General features: G+C 45.9%; 1 protein-coding gene across 1 annotated transcript in view; it reads left to right on the top strand.

Annotated features, from left to right (window-relative positions):
- The window catches only part of col8a2 (collagen, type VIII, alpha 2), a 125,767-nt gene extending 109,113 nt beyond the window's left edge, over positions 1-16,654 (top strand). Inside the window, exon 4 of the mRNA XM_063185155.1 lies at positions 13,185-16,654. Coding sequence (XP_063041225.1) covers positions 13,185-15,097 — 1,913 coding nt within the window. The 3' untranslated portion in view covers positions 15,098-16,654. The remainder of the gene's footprint in view (positions 1-13,184) is intronic.

Here is a 16,654-nt window from a genome sequence, read left to right as displayed (position 1 = left end):
AGCCAGGAGTTGGTAACAAAACCAAAGCTTTTAAAAGGTGTCAAATTTGAAACTGACCAATGAGGAGTAAGGAGTGTTGATAAGATGATCTAGAACACCTGAGACACATTATAAACAGCAAACTCTTGACTACTATGGCCAGGCCAGAACAGACGGGTCACATGACACTATTCCGACATGCCGCTATTCCGACATTGATGTCCATTGTCGGAATACTGGCACGTTTCCCATTGACCGCCACTATTCCGACATGCCGCAATTCCGACATTGATGCAATATGCTTTTGTTGCATTGCCTTCATCTTTTAAAAAATATATTTTTTAAACCATTCTGAGAATGCTGCCGACATTTCCCTTCATATTCATATAAGGCTGTGAAATCTAAAAATGAGCTGTCCGCATGTGTGGTGCTGAAATCAGCGACAGAAGACATTTTCCCACATTACTGCTTTGAAGGGATAAACTTTGTAGCCTACATGCCAAGTTACCCAATTGAATTATCTCGCAACCATGTTACCAAAAACATGCAGCGACATGATGGAGCACGTGACCATTGTCTCTTTTCTTAGTTCCAGAGCGAAGAGCTGTTGTTGTGTCCCAAAGGTTGGTTGTTTCAGGGCAAAAAAAGTGAGGAATTCAAAAAGGCAAGTCTTACAAACCCAGACTCAAATTTACAATAGGCCTATTAATCTTAAGTTCGGTCCCGCCTCTTCCCCGTTTTGCACAGGCCTATTTCTTATATTCAATCCATCATTGAAATGGCTTGTTTGTCTACCGCCGGTTCCACTGAGAGAACCTGACTCTCATTGGCCGTTTCAGGGCTAAAGGTGCAGCGGATTCATTTCAACACTTAGGTTTTAAATAACCAGACTTAAATCCTGAGACTCTCTCATACAAAAAGCACCAACTTATCATGTCGCATTTACAGTCTTGACGGGTGCATGTGATAATTGGAGAGCTTTGTAAGTTGAAAGGCATATCGGCAGTTGGATGTCGGAATAGCGGTAGGCTATGTCGGAATAGCGCTTGCCCCCCGAACAGACGCTAACGTTAGTGACGTTTCTTGCCTCTGCTCTTGCGTGTACTATTTTTCTCTCTGGTCTTGTGTGTAGTGAATTCTCTGTCCCTGTTTTTGTGTGTAGCCTAATAGTGCATGTCTCCCTATAGTCTTGTAAGGAGTAGTAGTAGTAGTAGTAGTAGTAGTAGTAGTAGTAGTAGCAGTAGTAGTAGTAGTAGTAGTAGTAGTAGTAGCAGAAGAAGCAGTAGTAGTAGCCATAGCTTTATTGCCCCCCTTGGGGGGAAATTCCTTTCCAGTATATGGAGCATGGTACATGAAAACAAGACGATACAATCCCCCCCCAAATTTACTCTACGACAGCATGTGACAGAAGACATAGATATGGGCATTGGACACTGGACATAGACAGATGTCAACCGTCAACAATCAGTCAAAAGTGCAGTGAAGTGAATGCTCTCTCCCTACTTTTGTGTGCCTGGGTAGAATAGCTTATTTTCTGTCTCTCTAGTGTTGTGTATCTGTGTGTAATAGTTTAGTGTGTTTAGTGTGTGACAGTGAATTTTCTCTCTCTGCCCTTGTGGGCCTGGGTGTACAACAATAGTCTGAATAGTGAATACTCTCTCTCTCTCTCTCTCTCTCTCTCTCTCTCTCTCTCTCTCTCTCTCTCTCTCTCTCTCTCTCTCTCTCTCTCTCTCTCTCTCTCTCTCTCTCTCTCTCTCTCTCTCTGTCTTAGTCTTGTTTGCCTGTGGTGTAGTCATGAATGTTGTGTGTTCTTGTGGGCCTGCTTGTAACAGTCTGGTCTGGCTGGCCTGCATGCGAATATAATGGTGAATGTGGTGGCTTTGCCTTTGACGCACTCACTGGGTTTGGGTTTGGCAAGGTAGACTTTTTCTTTCTTTCTTTCTTTCTTTCTTTCTTTCTTTCTTTCTTTCTTTCTTTCTTTCTTTCTTTCTTTCCCTGTCTGTCTTTCTTGTTGCCTTACACTTCATCTCTCTCTCTCTCTCTCTCTCTCTCTCTCTCTCTCTCTCTCTCTCTCTCTCTCTCTCTATCTCTCTCTGACACCTGGAGTTTGACGTGTCAGCATTTGAATCTCTTTCTCTCTCTTTGACCCTCTGTCCACCCTCTTTCCTTCTCTCCCTCTCCCTCTATCTCCATCTCTCTGTCTCTCTTTCTCTCTCTCTCAGCCAAGTGTTTAGTCGTGCGTGCATGTGTGCGTGCATGTGTGCGTATGTGTGTTTGGCATGTCAGCATTGTGCTGATAAAAGCCTGATTGCCTTCGTTTTGGGAAACCACAGCTACGCACAACCACCCACCCACACGCACGCATGCGCGCGCACACACACACACACACACACACACACAAACACACACGCGCACACACGCACACAAATGCACAACACACACACACGCACGCACGCACGCACACACACACTCACACACACACACACACACGCACACACACACACACACACACACACACACACACACACACACACACACACACACACACACACACACACACACACAGGCTTTGGGAAACTGTGTGAGACATTCTGCTCCGCCCATCTGGTAACTGTTATTGGTGCTTTTTGGAGCTCAGCGCTCCACTTGTTTGTGTAAGTTTGTAAGAGGGAAGGCAAGGAGAGAGAGAGAGAGAGAGAGAGAGAGAGAGAGAGAGAGAGAGAGAGAGAGAGAGAGAGAGAGAGAGAGAGGAGAGAGAGAGAGAGAGTGTGTGTGTGTGTGTGTGTGTGTGTGTGTGTGTGTGTGTGTGTGTGTGTGTGTGTGTGTGTGTGTGTGTGTGTGTGTGTGTGTGTGTGTGTGTGTGTTCGTGTTCGTGCCTATATATATATTTGTATATACTGTAACTATCCCCAACAACTATTCCCATCCTCTCCATACTCATCTCTTCGGGTACCTTAATTTTCCATCATCCAACTTGTCCCAGAGTCCTGCAGTTTTCCCATTCCCACGTCTGCCCCCATCCCTTGCTTGCCTTCATCATCTCCCCCATACTTTTATAAAGTAGAAGGAGAAGTACTCTTACAGATGTAATTACAACATTAGTATGGTATTACAAAGTTGAAACAGTGTGCTATCAAACCACTGGTGCTGCCATTACATTTGTTAAAGTAGGCCTACTTCTACATTTTACAACTCTGATCACCCCTCCGTCCTGCCGTGCTTGAAAAAAAGCACTCTAGACTGTTCTGCCGTACAATTTCAGAACACAGTAACTCAAACATGGTCGAAATTGAGTTTAGACCAGAAATGGGCTTTACCTCCTTTTTCTTGTGGAAAAAAAGTTTGGTCCAACTTTGTCCCGTTTCAGAAAAAAACTACAAAAATGGATGTTACTGCGCTATTATGTTTTAAGAGGTTATGTTGTACAAGCCAAAAATGCAATAAGTCACGTGAGTTAGGCCTACTGCACTTCTCCATTGAAACCGTGGTTTGTAGACAGTAATACTACAACAGAACAGAGTAACTTGATTTTCAGGTAAAAATTCATGAGGATGTTGGGGTTTTTCTTGTCGTGTGTGCATACATTTCCACCATAAAAAAGCTGTATAGGAAGTGTCATCACCACTTTAACTCCAACACAGTTGCCTGGCCAGAAAGGACATTTTGAAGCCTTTTTTCTCAGTTTACCAGTAGGCTGCGCTAAGATACTGTGTTCTGAAATTGTAGGGCAGTGTAGCAGAAGCAGAACACCATGCCTTCACTCTCTCTGTTGAATTACATCATTAATAGTGTGATCGCCAGGCATCTTTAGATGCGGCAGTATTACAGAAACACAGCCCATAAATCCACTGGTGAATAGGAAAACATGTGGCCGATGTTGACACTGCATGTGCTGAGAAGCCATCACTGGTGTGCAGAGGCTGCTTCCTGGTGGTAAAATCCAGTCATTACATGCCCTATGAAACAGCAGCTGAGGCTGGCCGGTTTGGCAGAGGATGTGTTTTTCCAAAATGAGTGTGTTTCTGTTTGTGGGTCTGGCAGCACTTTACGGGTCCACCTAAAGGCACTTTAGAACAGGACCTGGAGTCATTCAGCCATCCAGTCTTCATTGAGTCTGTCTTTTGACTGAACATGACCCCAACTCAAACCCAGTCCCTCAGTGCTAACCTCAACCACATGCGGCAGATAACACGGGCCAAGGCAGACCAAAACAAACCCCCGGGCCCAACCTCAAACACATGCTGCTGGTACGATTGCAGACAGATAAGATGAAATGAGAAAAGATGCCCAACCGTAACCACATGCATAACCCACTGAACCACATGTTGTAGATACGATAAAGTGGAAAAAAAGATAAGATTCCACAATGACTGTCACTGTACATACAGGCGATAGAGTGAGATTACAGGTGTCCTAAACAGTAAATAGCAAACAGAAAGAAAGAGAAAACAAAAAAAAACATCAAAGACAAACCTTGTTCTAAGCTTAACCATATGCTGCAGATTGGCAAGGTTCTTTGGCAGATACGTTATTTTTTATAAAGTGGCCATCAGGGGCCGTGGCTGTGACTGAGGCACTTCTGCACACATACACTGTTTTCAGGCCAGCGGGAACAGGGCTGGTGCCCGTTCCTGTAACATTTGGAATCAAAATTCTTACCTGCAAACTTGTGTTCGGTACTGGCTTTGTTCTTTTTCGCATGTGACTGTGTTACCCGGCTACACCTGCTGGCATCCATGGTCCGCCATTTTGAATTTCCAAAAATAGCCATTTTTAGCTGCAAAAATGACTCTACTTGAACCATACTAGAAAATATTAGTTTATTACTTAGTAAACTTTCATGTAAAGATCAAATTTGGCAATAGGCAGCCCAGTTTCAATGAGCAGCATAGTTGCAGTACCCTTTTTGACCATTTCCTGCACAGTGTCCCTTTAAGTAACAGATTAAGGCTTTACAAGACTTAGATCATTACAATTTTGGTCACAGTACAGTTATAACATAGGCTCTGCACAAAGGGGTTAATGTTATCCACCATTGTTTGACTTCAGCTTAACATGGAAGTTCGGAAGGTCACCCTTCGATTTTGTCAATATTGTACCATACACATGCGTCTGCGTTCCTTGTGTCAGGTGTTCTCCTGTGCGCAAAATTGACATAACACGTTTGTGCACAAAATGTGCCTGTGAACGTGTATCCTGCAGTTAGCATGTCCTGGGCCGTATTACCTCTTCCCCTTGCCATGTATTGCTGTGGCCTTGGTGACTTTAATTGAAGACTCACTTTCCAAAAAAGTTTAGAACACTTAAAGGTCCTTTCTCACGTTACAATGACATAAATGTTGTCATCCACATATAAATGTTAGGGTCCTTAGAAGGTAAAACAAAAATGTGCTTCGATTTTTATGGTGTCCCTAGGGCAGGTTAGAAGGTCTCCCATGCCACCTAAAGACAATTGTCCCACTTCTCCCAATGTACTGTGTGCCTATTACCCATAGAGGGCAGCAAAGAGTGCAGAAGCACATTCCATCACACAATAATGTAATGAAACAAGGAAATAAGATTACATTTTAAAAGTATGTCAGCATTATTGTAAGGTTGAAAAAGATACTTAGTGTTGTTTACGACAGAAAGAAGCACTTTTGGGGAAACACCACTGTAGTGGAGCTCAGATAAAACGCTAAGACTAAACATGTCTCCACAAGTGACGGCATTGAAGATCCCCTTACTGCCACAGTTAGAGGTTTCAGAAGGAATAAATGCATATCTGCAGTTCTTTTCGAGATGCCTTGAATGTTACCTGTGCCAATGGTTCCCAGTGTCAGGGGAACCGACAGAGGAGGACAAAGGGGTCAGTTGTCCCAGGGAGAGAGGGGGCCCAGAATTGGGTTTTCATTACATTGTATGCAGGGCTGCTGACATCTTTGGCTGGGACCGGGACAAAGCAATGTGAAGAGCCCCCTCACCCAACACATGCAGTGTAATAAGGACTCAATTATGGGCCCCCGCTCTCCATGGGCCCGGAACAAGTGACCCCTTTGTCCCCCCCCCCCCCCCCCCCCCCCCCCCCCCCCCCCCCCTCCCGCCCCCCCCCCCCCTGTCAGCATCCCTGATTGCATCTATTGGACCATGGGGGCCCGTTCAAATGATTTTGTCCTGATCCTGGCAAAGCCTGTTGTGGGTGTTGTGGGTAAGTGCTTGTGTTTGTGTTAACCAGAGTTGCAGGAAGAAAGGGTACATCTCTCTGAGGCTTGTGTGGATCCATGTGTGCTACACTAGTTTGGTGCACTGACCCATGCACTCATATCTAGGTCAATGCACTGGTGACTGACCCAGAGAGAGAGAGAGAGAGAGAGAGAGAGAGAGAGAGAGAGAGAGAGAGAGAGAGAGAGAGAGAGAAAGAGAGAGAGAGAGAGAGAGAGAGAGAGAGAGAGAGAGAGAGAGAGAGAGAGAGAGAGAGAGAGAGAGAGAGAGAGAGGTAACCTCAATGACTGCTGACCCCTAGACAGAGAGGGAGAGAAAGAGGTCACTGACCCAGAGTATCTGTGTGAGAGAGGGGCCTACCAGTGCATGACTGACTGATCCTGCTTGCCACAGTTTGTGTGTGTATGTGTGTGTGTGTGTGTGTGTGTGTGCGTGCGTGCGTGCGTGTGTGTGTGTGTGCGCGCGCGCCCATGTGTGTGTGTGTGTTTGTGCGCATGCGTGAGGCCTGCTGATGCAGGGGTAACTGAATGGCAGACTCAGAGTAGAGGAGTGCGTGTAAGGGGAAGAAAAGCTACAGTAGCTACATACATGTTCTGTGGAGGGTCAGGGCTGCTGGACACTGGGCAATTCTTACTGTTTCACAGAGAGGCTAACCAGATGAGGAAATAAACTAATCGGAAATGTTGATTTTCAAGAAAAAATAAAACAATAATAACCACAACGGACAGACCTATGTTGCATGCAAACACAACCTAGCCAATCTCCATCCAACTGATTCAAGATTCAAGATTCAACAATGAATTAAATAAAAAATATTTGATTTTATTATATCTCATAGTGGAATAAAACTCTCCTTGCATTGTCATATACATAGTCACATGCACACAACTAAAAATGGATGTCTATTTATGTTTTATGTATGTGTGCAATACGTCCATCATCCTTATATAAGAGTGAACTAGCGTGCGAGTGTGAACAGAGAAGAGAGTGGGCTCCAGCTGACCAATAGCTTCCAGCATGCAGCTGAACTGCTAATGTGCAGGAAAGTAGAGCAGGCCATATAGCTACGTATATATCATTCAGTTAAAGGGACAGTTTGGTCAATTTCAACATGCAGTTGTATTGCTCACGCTACCCTTGACTTGTCAGTACCTGGTGATGCCACATTTTTCGGCTCAGCCCTTTCCGAGATATGGGCAATTCTAATGGGGGCAGCGTTTGTTTATATTTTTAAAAAATGAAACTTAGGCCAACTCCAAATATTTTCCCAAAAGGTACTGCTGTTTGCTAGTTGTCTGCTGATGTTTTATAACCTTTTGGATATTTTTGGGAATAAATAAAAATGTTTTTTTGAAATGTAAACAAAGAGCTGCCCCCATTACAATGACCAGGATCTCAGAAACGGCTGAAGAAGAAGAAAAAAAAATCTCAGGCACTGACAAGTCCAGGGTAGTGTGAGCATTACAACTGCATGTTGAAATTGACCAAACTGTCCCTTTAAACATGCACTGGGGCCCGCTACTGGGGGGATGTTGTCCCCATGTTGCCCAGGGAGATAGGGGAGCAGAATTGTGTCCCCATTACATTTTAAGTCACGTCAATTAAAGTCAAGTGTACTTTATTGTCAAAAATCTATGTAACAGGGTTAGCACAGAAATTGCATTTGACCAGTCTCTAATGTGCACTTAAGTATTGCGTAGGGGGCCCTTTTAGATTACTTTGTCCTGGGCCCAGCGAAAGCTGTCAGCGGCCCTATGCACTCCGGGTTGCACAGGACTGGCGTTTCCCGGTGGGCTTATGCTGTTGAGTTTTTCACATTTCATTAGAGACTGGCCCAGGGCCGGCGCCACCAGGGGGCGTTTGGGGGCGTCGCCCCCTCAGTCATCAACCCCGCCCCCTTGGGTGGTCCGTATTCATCAGTACAGGTTTTAATATCGCCATTTAATTATTGTCAATATTTTTGACAACGCCATTAAAGCCAGTGACACAGCCCTTTAGCCTTTCTTAAAAAATATGTTCATTGGGCGATGGCCACAATAGCAATAGGCCTAATTATCAACTTGCTTAAGTCTGAAGCGGCAACCTCTTATGTTTGTCTCCTAAAGCACACCGTAGCATACAGTAATATAGTTGTTTTCAGTTGTAGTGGGGTTTGATATAACATTGATTTGTTGTATCTCCGTATTTTGGATGTGGGTAGTGACATTTCTAATGTCTGAGGAAACGGAAGAAAATGTTTTACCACACACGAGATGAATGAGCAATGCAAATCCCCATTGCTTGCTAGCAGTGCTGAGTGTGTAAATCGTTTGGATTAAAGTGGAATATTTAAGTTGCAAGAAGTCCTGTGATCAAGACAGTAGGCCACTTGGTTATTAATTTAGCCTGCTGTGGCATGTCAACTTGGGGTTCATGTTTTTGCTGTGTGAAGAAGTAGTTTCGCTGAAGCAGGTTCAGCTCTTTTTCTTGGTTTATTGCGCTATGATGGAGAGTGTGAAATATCGCTGTAAACGGTAGGCTATTTAAATGCAAACATGTCAAAACAACAATACAAATGGTGTGCACATTTCGAGTTGCATGATGCTTGAGTAACCTGTGTGAATGCATTCACCACTTCAGAGTAGTTTTGACAGCACTATCTTTAGTAGTACTGTAGTAGGATCGCTGGTTTCGTGGATGAATTTTGGTGCTGTGAAGGATATCACTGAGCTACTCCGGCAGCGTGTGTGTGGGTGTGTTTGACAGAGTCAACAATCGGCTTTAGCTCAGGCCGTGTGTGTGTGTATGTGAGTGTATGTGTGTGTGTGTGACAACGAGCCTGTGTGAACGTAAAAGGTGATACATAGTCATACTGTGCTGACTTCGGGGTAAAGCATAGACGTACTGTCAGCGGGGGGTATTTCCTCATAGTGGTCCTGCAATGCAAGACAAAGCAAGGGCGTTTTTTCCCCTGCCGAGAATTCACAGACGTCGATGACAATTCACCTCCGTGACAACAGGGGGCGAACTAACTCATTCAGTTCCCAGTCCCTTGAATGAATCACGAAGCTAGCCAGCTGGCTAACTAAAACGTAATATTCTAGGCTACTACTAGCCTACTTCTAAAAGTTGGAGCATAATGCAACATCAGTTTCTTTTTAGTCAAGTATTACAGTCCTTGAAATGCCAAACAAACGCTGTTTTAAAAGACAACAGACAGCCTGTAATGGCCATTCACACCTGGGGCCTAGTAGTAGCTAGCCAGCTAAATCAATCTTAGGCCTAGGCCCTACAACGAAGCTAGTTAACTAGCCACCTGAAACGTAATTCTACCACTAACAAAGATGCTTCTTGCTACTAATTTAAAAAGTTGTGGCGTAATTTGACATGAATGATAGCATACAAGATTCTTTCTTCATTTATGTTTTACAGTCCAGGTGGTTAATATGCCAAACAAAAGCCATTTTTAAATACAATAGGTAGGCCTAATGGCCATATTAACAGCTAGCTTAGCAACTGTCAGCCAAACCCATTCAAACTCTTCAGGATATTAGCGAACCCTGTTGTAGGAACTAGCTATGCCACACTACAAACAAAGAGGCTTCTTTGCTACTATCACACTACAAATGAATATCCTTTTCATGATGAAGGCCTTTTATGGATATTTGATTTTTTTGGGAGTTGTAGGCTACTACTGAAATAGAACACCATTTCTCTATCAAGTAAACTTCAGTGATTTCGTGCCAAGTCAACCGCATCGTGTTTTTCATTTTCCTTGGCGGCTTGGTGGCTACTTTTCTGTACTGCACCTCAGTTGAGGTGCCACTATAAACCCCCTTTCCACAGCAGTCAATGTCGCGTCCATCAATAACCAAAGCAACCACATATCTGTAGCCTACGTCTTCAAGGTGATGGAAGAGTGCGTGATGCTTGCGTGATGCTTGGAAATAGTTCGGTTACCACAGTTTGTATTCGTATTAATGTGTCACATTTGAGACGCAACGTGCAACGTGCAATGCTTTGGAAGGGAATTGACTGATAACGCTATGTGTAACGAAGTGACACCTAAACACACACACACACATTTTGGCGACACGGACGCCTTTTTCCATCTGTGCTTTTGCTTCTGTTTTGCACTATGATCGAAGTGAAATAACAGTGAAAGTGTGTGTGTAGGTGTGTTCATGGTGCGAGCTTAGGTTTGTAGATGTACATTTGGGGTTCAGTATGGTGGGTGTGCGTGCTTGCGAGAGTGTCTCGCTGCACAGATCATTCCATTCCAATAATAGAAGTAAAAATTACTTCCATCATTATTGACAGGGTCTGACAACGGCCTTATACACGACAGTGGCCTAATACACGAGCCCTCCATTACTGCACCTAAGTCATTACAAGCGTGCGCGCGCGCCTGCCTCCTCACACAAATGAATCGCCCCCTTCATATTTCTTTGCTGGCGCCGGGTCTGGACTGGCCCACAATTTAGAGCAGTGTTTCTTAACCTTTCTTTGAACAAACGCCCCCTTGACCCCATCATAAGCCTCCCAATGCCCCCTTGACCTCATCATAAGCCTGCCAAATCCCCTTATTGAAAAATAAAATGGACTAATTCCCCCCAATGGGAACTAAACCCAGACCCCATTCAGCTGTATCCTTCATAACGCCCCCTAGGCCTCTCCTGTAGAGAAACACTAATTTAGAGGGTCACAAATGCCCATGCCCGTTTTTGATCTTAGTCCAGGCCTACACAGGAGTCACTCCAGATACAAACTAGGATCTAATCACATGAAGGCAAGCAGGGTACGTCATTGACAGAAATAGAGCTATCCACCTTGTTACCCTGCCTATTAACCTATGGCATGGCCACCATGCGAGAGGTAGGGGCGCAGGTGGGGATGAGGAGTTGTATTGGGGTGCAGTGCATACTTTTCTAGGGGTGTGGGACAATTCATCCACACAGACGTTAGTGAACTTTCAGCTAACAGGTTCAAAGATGTGTCACCGCGTCATCACCGTGCAGCCCCTTGCAACTGAATGGTGTAAATCAACTGCAGGAATTGCACGGTCCATGTGCATACACTTTGATCCCATGAGTGTTTGGGACCATGTGGCACGGTCACATTTTCTTTACATCAGCACACATTTGGTCCAACAAGATATCTAACCTTCATGCAACATTTTCAGCCCACGATGCATGGCTGACTACATGAATCGGCAGTCATTTGTATAGATGTTGTGGAATGTCAATCACATCTAATGTTTCCCCCCACTCTTACAGCATTTCTGGTGTGCTATTTCCTGTTAGCCTACCATTGGCCTTTCTGAACGATTGAGCACTAGCAACTGTTACCCAAATAGTAACCTTCCCAACTGTTACCAAAATCTTCTCTGTTCTCTCTATTGCTATCCACTAGCCTGGTGTAGTACCCTCGTATAGGATAGGATGAGCCTTTATTGTCTCTTCTAGAGAGAAATTTGGTATGGACACAGAGAGTCTAAGCGTTTACACAAAGTATCAACACATTAGACAAACATAAAAACACTTAACATGCAGGACTGGACCACAAAACATGTAAACATGTAGCATACATCCAAACAGAAACATTTACAAATTATATCATACCATAACTCTTTCAACTAACATATTCACCATGCAAGATATGGTCCTGGTCCTCTGCGATTGTCTGTCCCTGCCTCATCACTGCTTCATCAAATAAAACCTGAAGTGATGTGGGAGGGGGCATGCCCATCATTTTCCCTACTCTTTTTATGAGGGTTTGTAGTTGGGCCTTCAATTTAACAGACAAGTTCCCAAACCATACTGTGATGCCATATCTAATAATGGATTCAATTGATGCTCTGTAAAAAGCCGCTGACTGATCCTTGAACATAAAAACTCAACCTGCTGGCCCCATTTTAGGTCAGAGTCAAATAAAACGCCTAGGTATTTGTATGTGGCTACTTGTTCCACCGCCTCCCCATTCAATGTCACCACAGTATGATTTCCTATGGATCTTGGGTCAAATATTATTTATTTTTATTTAAGACCAGTTTATTAGACTCACACCACCTCACCATCCTGTCTATTTCTTCCTGATAGCCAGATATATTAGAGTCCTGCATTAAGACTCAGAATTGCTGTGTCGTCTGAGAACTTAATTATAAAATAATTTTGATGGTAATTTCTACATTCATTAGTATACAAAGTAAACAATAACGGAGAACTCACACAGCCTTGTGGGACTCCAATATTGATAGTCAAAGAGTCTGATAGTGTGGAGTTAAGCCTTACTTGCTGTGTTCTCCTAGTAAGGAAGGCCTCATACCATTTAATCGTTGCTGGGTTCACCTCCATTCGTTTTAATGTGTCTAACAAAAAAAGTTGGTATAATGGTGTTAAAAGATGAACTAAAATCCATAAAACTCCATCCATAAATCCATCGTACTAATCTTATACGTACAAATGGTCTGGAACAGCCAAATTGAGAAACTTGTTGTGGAGGGAGAGGTGAACTTTGCTGAAATTTGTAACACACATTGAATTTGATCATATCAATAACATTAGTTCATGGTTTTTAAAACCTATGCATAACAGCTGAGAGGGGTGAACTCAGTTGATGTTCAAAGTGTGCACTCCCTCTCGCTCTTCCCCTCCCTGTTGGCTGATTAGCTGGTTTTCTAGTAACAAGACCAAACTCCTCCCAGGACTCCTGTTCCAGATCCTCTGTACGAATTAGATTAGCATGAGAGGATGGTAAAATCAGGCCGGCTATCTACAGCCTTAAATTAAATTGATTACCCATCTTCTCAATCAATCAATCAATCAAGAGTTTATTGTCATTGTCAAAAAGGCAACGAAATTGTGTTTCGGGTACAATACTTAGTAGCAGCAAAAACTAATACAAAGTTTAGTACTCCTGGGACCGCTGCTCACTGCGCGCATCCACCAAACATAAAAACATCTCCCTACTGCAATCAACATTCTTTGGTAATACTGACTTTCCATCTCCTCTGTTGTGTTTTGCAGAGTTCCCACCCATGATGGAGGTGAAAGGAGAGCCAGGACCACAGGGAAAGCCCGGTCCGAGAGGACCTGCCGGACCTCCAGGGTTACCGGGGAAACCAGGTCTTGGAAAACCAGGCCTGAATGGCCAGCCTGGAGCTCCCGGTCCATTGGGTCTCCCTGGTATCGGGAAACCTGGAATTCCAGGTCTGCCAGGCAAGATCGGACCCAAGGGAATGCCAGGAAATAACGGCGAGTTGGGTCCCCGGGGCGAACCGGGATTGAGGGGGCTGCCAGGCCAGCCTGGGCTTCCTGGTCCGGCAGGTCTGTCGCTGAACGGAAAACCTGGCGTTCCAGGAACGAGGGGACCCCCGGGATCCAGAGGGGATGCAGGGCCAAAGGGAGGTCGTGGGTTGCCTGGAGACCGCGGACTGAAAGGGGAGAACGGTAACGGCAAGCCAGGCCCAATTGGGCCAAGAGGACCAGCTGGGCTGCAGGGGTTACCTGGTGCCCCAGGAGCTCCTGGGATTGGGAAGCCAGGACTGACCGGCTTACCTGGGCCAAGCGGGCCAAAGGGGGATCAGGGGCTACCTGGAGAGGGGGGCCTGCCAGGGCAGGAGGGCTTACCTGGTCCCCCAGGTGCACCCGGGCCAAGTGGCTTGGGGAAACCAGGAATCGATGGTCTTCCAGGTATGCCCGGTCCAAATGGACCGAAAGGTGAGCCCGGCTTAAGGGGCACACCTGGGTTTCCTGGTGCACCTGGTTATGGCAAGCCTGGCCTGGCAGGGCCAAAGGGAGACAAGGGCCATGGTGGCTTACCTGGAGCGCCAGGAGAAAGGGGAGAACCTGGAATGGATGGTGTACCTGGGGAGAGCGGTCCAAACGGACAGCCAGGACCTCCAGGAATTCAAGGTCCAATGGGTCTCTCAGGAAAACCCGGAATGCCAGGCTTCAAAGGAGAGTTGGGTCCTCAGGGGCCGCCTGGGCTTCCCGGGCTGCGGGGTGATCAGGGGCCTCCTGGGTTGTCGGGAAAGCCGGGGTTGCCTGGCGACAAAGGTCTACCTGGTCCTAACGGAGCAACGGGAAAGCCAGGCCCCAAGGGAGAAGGAGGCCACATCGGATTGCCCGGAAACCCAGGACTGACCGGCAATCCTGGCCCTAAGGGAGAGAACGGATTCTCGGGGATTCCTGGCCCTCGTGGCCCGTCCGGAATTCCAGGCACTCAAGGACCACCGGGCCACATGGGCCCGCAGGGAATTCCAGGAGTCAAAGGCGACATAGGACCACCTGGACCACAGGGTCTGGGTAAAACAGGAGATAAGGGCTTGCCAGGACCTCAGGGTCCCCCAGGAAAGCAAGGGAACCCCGGGCTGAACGGCAACCCCGGACTGCAAGGACCACCTGGCCCGCCTGGACCGCCAGGTCCCGGCCAGAACGGCCAGACCTCCATCCAAGGCCTTGGCGATAACATCGGTGGTGGCGAAGTGCCTGACGGAAAACCGGCCAAGACTCAACTTGGACTCGCCCTCATCCCTGGCGCTCTAGCCCCTGCATTCACCGCGATCCTGACCACCCCCTTCCCGCCCTCCGGCATGCCCATCAAGTTTGACCGCACACTCTACAATGGCCAGAATGCCTACAGCCCGGCCACTGGCATGTTCAACGCTCCCGTGAGCGGCGTGTATTACTTCGCCTACCACGTGCATGTTAAAGGAACCAGCCTCTGGGTGGCGCTGTACAAGAACAATGTGCCAGCCACATACACCTATGACGAGTACAAGAAGGGCTACATGGACCAGGCATCAGGCAGCGCAGTTCTGGAGCTGAAGGAGGGAGACCAAGTGTGGGTGCAGATGCCTAGTGATCAGGCCAACGGGCTCTACTCCACTGAGTACATACACTCCTCCTTCTCAGGGTTCCTGCTATGCCCCACATAACCTCCTTCACAAACCCCCATTTCCTTTGTCTCTCCTCCCTCTCTCATTTCCCTCTCCCCAGCCTATCAAACCTCTTTGTCAACAGTCCATACTTTCTTCTCCCCCCTTCATAACCTCCGTGCCTTTGCCCTTAACCCACACAACCTCCTCCTTTCCACCTATTTCCTCAACATTTAAGGCCGTACCACCCATAATGTACCCCTCTCTTTCTAGCCCATTCTTACCTCTACCCGTAGCCCATGTAACGTCATAAAAATCCTATCTTCTCTCAGTTCACCCTTCCCCTTCTGTATCTCACATAACCTCCTTGCAAAGGTCTCCTTCCTTCTACTCACTCTCTCTACCCCATCAACCTGTTTCTTGTTCTCTCCCCATACCAAAGCATACTCATTGTCTCTTCTCCCTCCCTTACCTGTGCATCCCAGCCAACAGAATCTCCCAAAATCCCCTTCCTTGCTCCTCCTTCTCTCCTTAACCTCCCAGCCCCACATAATCTCCCCCCCTTCCTCCTTCCCCGCCTAACCTCCCCTCGCCTCTTAGCAGGGACCCAGAGGAGTACCTGTTACAACAGAGTGCAGCAGGACAGACAGACGCCGGAGAAAGACTAGTGTGACCGTATGGAAGCCAAGAGGCGAAGAGCACAAGAAGGAGACTTTGCGCTGCGTCTGGGCTCAACACGCTCTCTTTCCAAATGTCAATTTTTTATTTGGTTTGTTTTTACTTTTAAAATGTTGTCTTTATTTTCCATTTTTCAGCCTACATGATAATAATTATTGTAATTGTTATATTATTATTATTATTGATGTTGTTATTATTATTATTTTTCTGTTGTTATTGGTATTGATGTTTGTTGTTTATTGGAATCAGACTATTAAGTGCCTTACTTTGCAATGTGTAACCGTGTGTGTACACCAAAAGTGACTAAAGTTACCACAGCAACGGAAGTCATTATTTCTTTATGGAGGTCTGGCGAACTTTGTGAATTCAGTGGGGGCAAAGCCAACTGGGTGACCAGAGCGAATTTCAGGAGTTAAAAGTCAGTGAATATTATGTAATGAGCTATGACAGGGTTCGGCGAAAATCAAAAGGAGTGTTCATATCTTCAAATGTCCCAAGTTGACAATCCAGACCCATTCTGTAATTAGCTACAGTAAATCAAACATGCCGATATCATGGCCAGAGAGAAAAAGCGAGCTCATGGCGAAGCTTCATCAATGACCTCGGCTACCTGGTTTCTTTGGCTGTTTTTGGTGTACACACACAGTAAGAAACCGTTTATCAAACCGAGTAACCCATGTGACTGCAGATGTTACCAAATCTTTTCTGACTCCCAACAGCATTCTAAAACTCTTGAAGACTCTGGGGACCCCACCTGGCCTCCCCTAGATGCAGTCACTCCACACCTGTAAATCATTCTATTGGCCTTCATAGGACTCACCTGCCTTATTTAAAGATGTCAAAACATATCCTAGTGCTGACGCAGCCGCAGCAACAATGTGCATTAACTACAAAAAACCTTATACATTCAATAAAAACAACTCCATGTCAGAATATCAA

This window comes from Engraulis encrasicolus, chromosome 20 (genome assembly GCF_034702125.1).
Source record: "Engraulis encrasicolus isolate BLACKSEA-1 chromosome 20, IST_EnEncr_1.0, whole genome shotgun sequence".
NCBI classification, from domain to species: domain Eukaryota; kingdom Metazoa; phylum Chordata; class Actinopteri; order Clupeiformes; family Engraulidae; genus Engraulis; species Engraulis encrasicolus.
The sequence above is the reverse complement of the archived record's forward strand: the minus strand, read 5'-3'. Positions and strand labels throughout refer to the sequence as shown.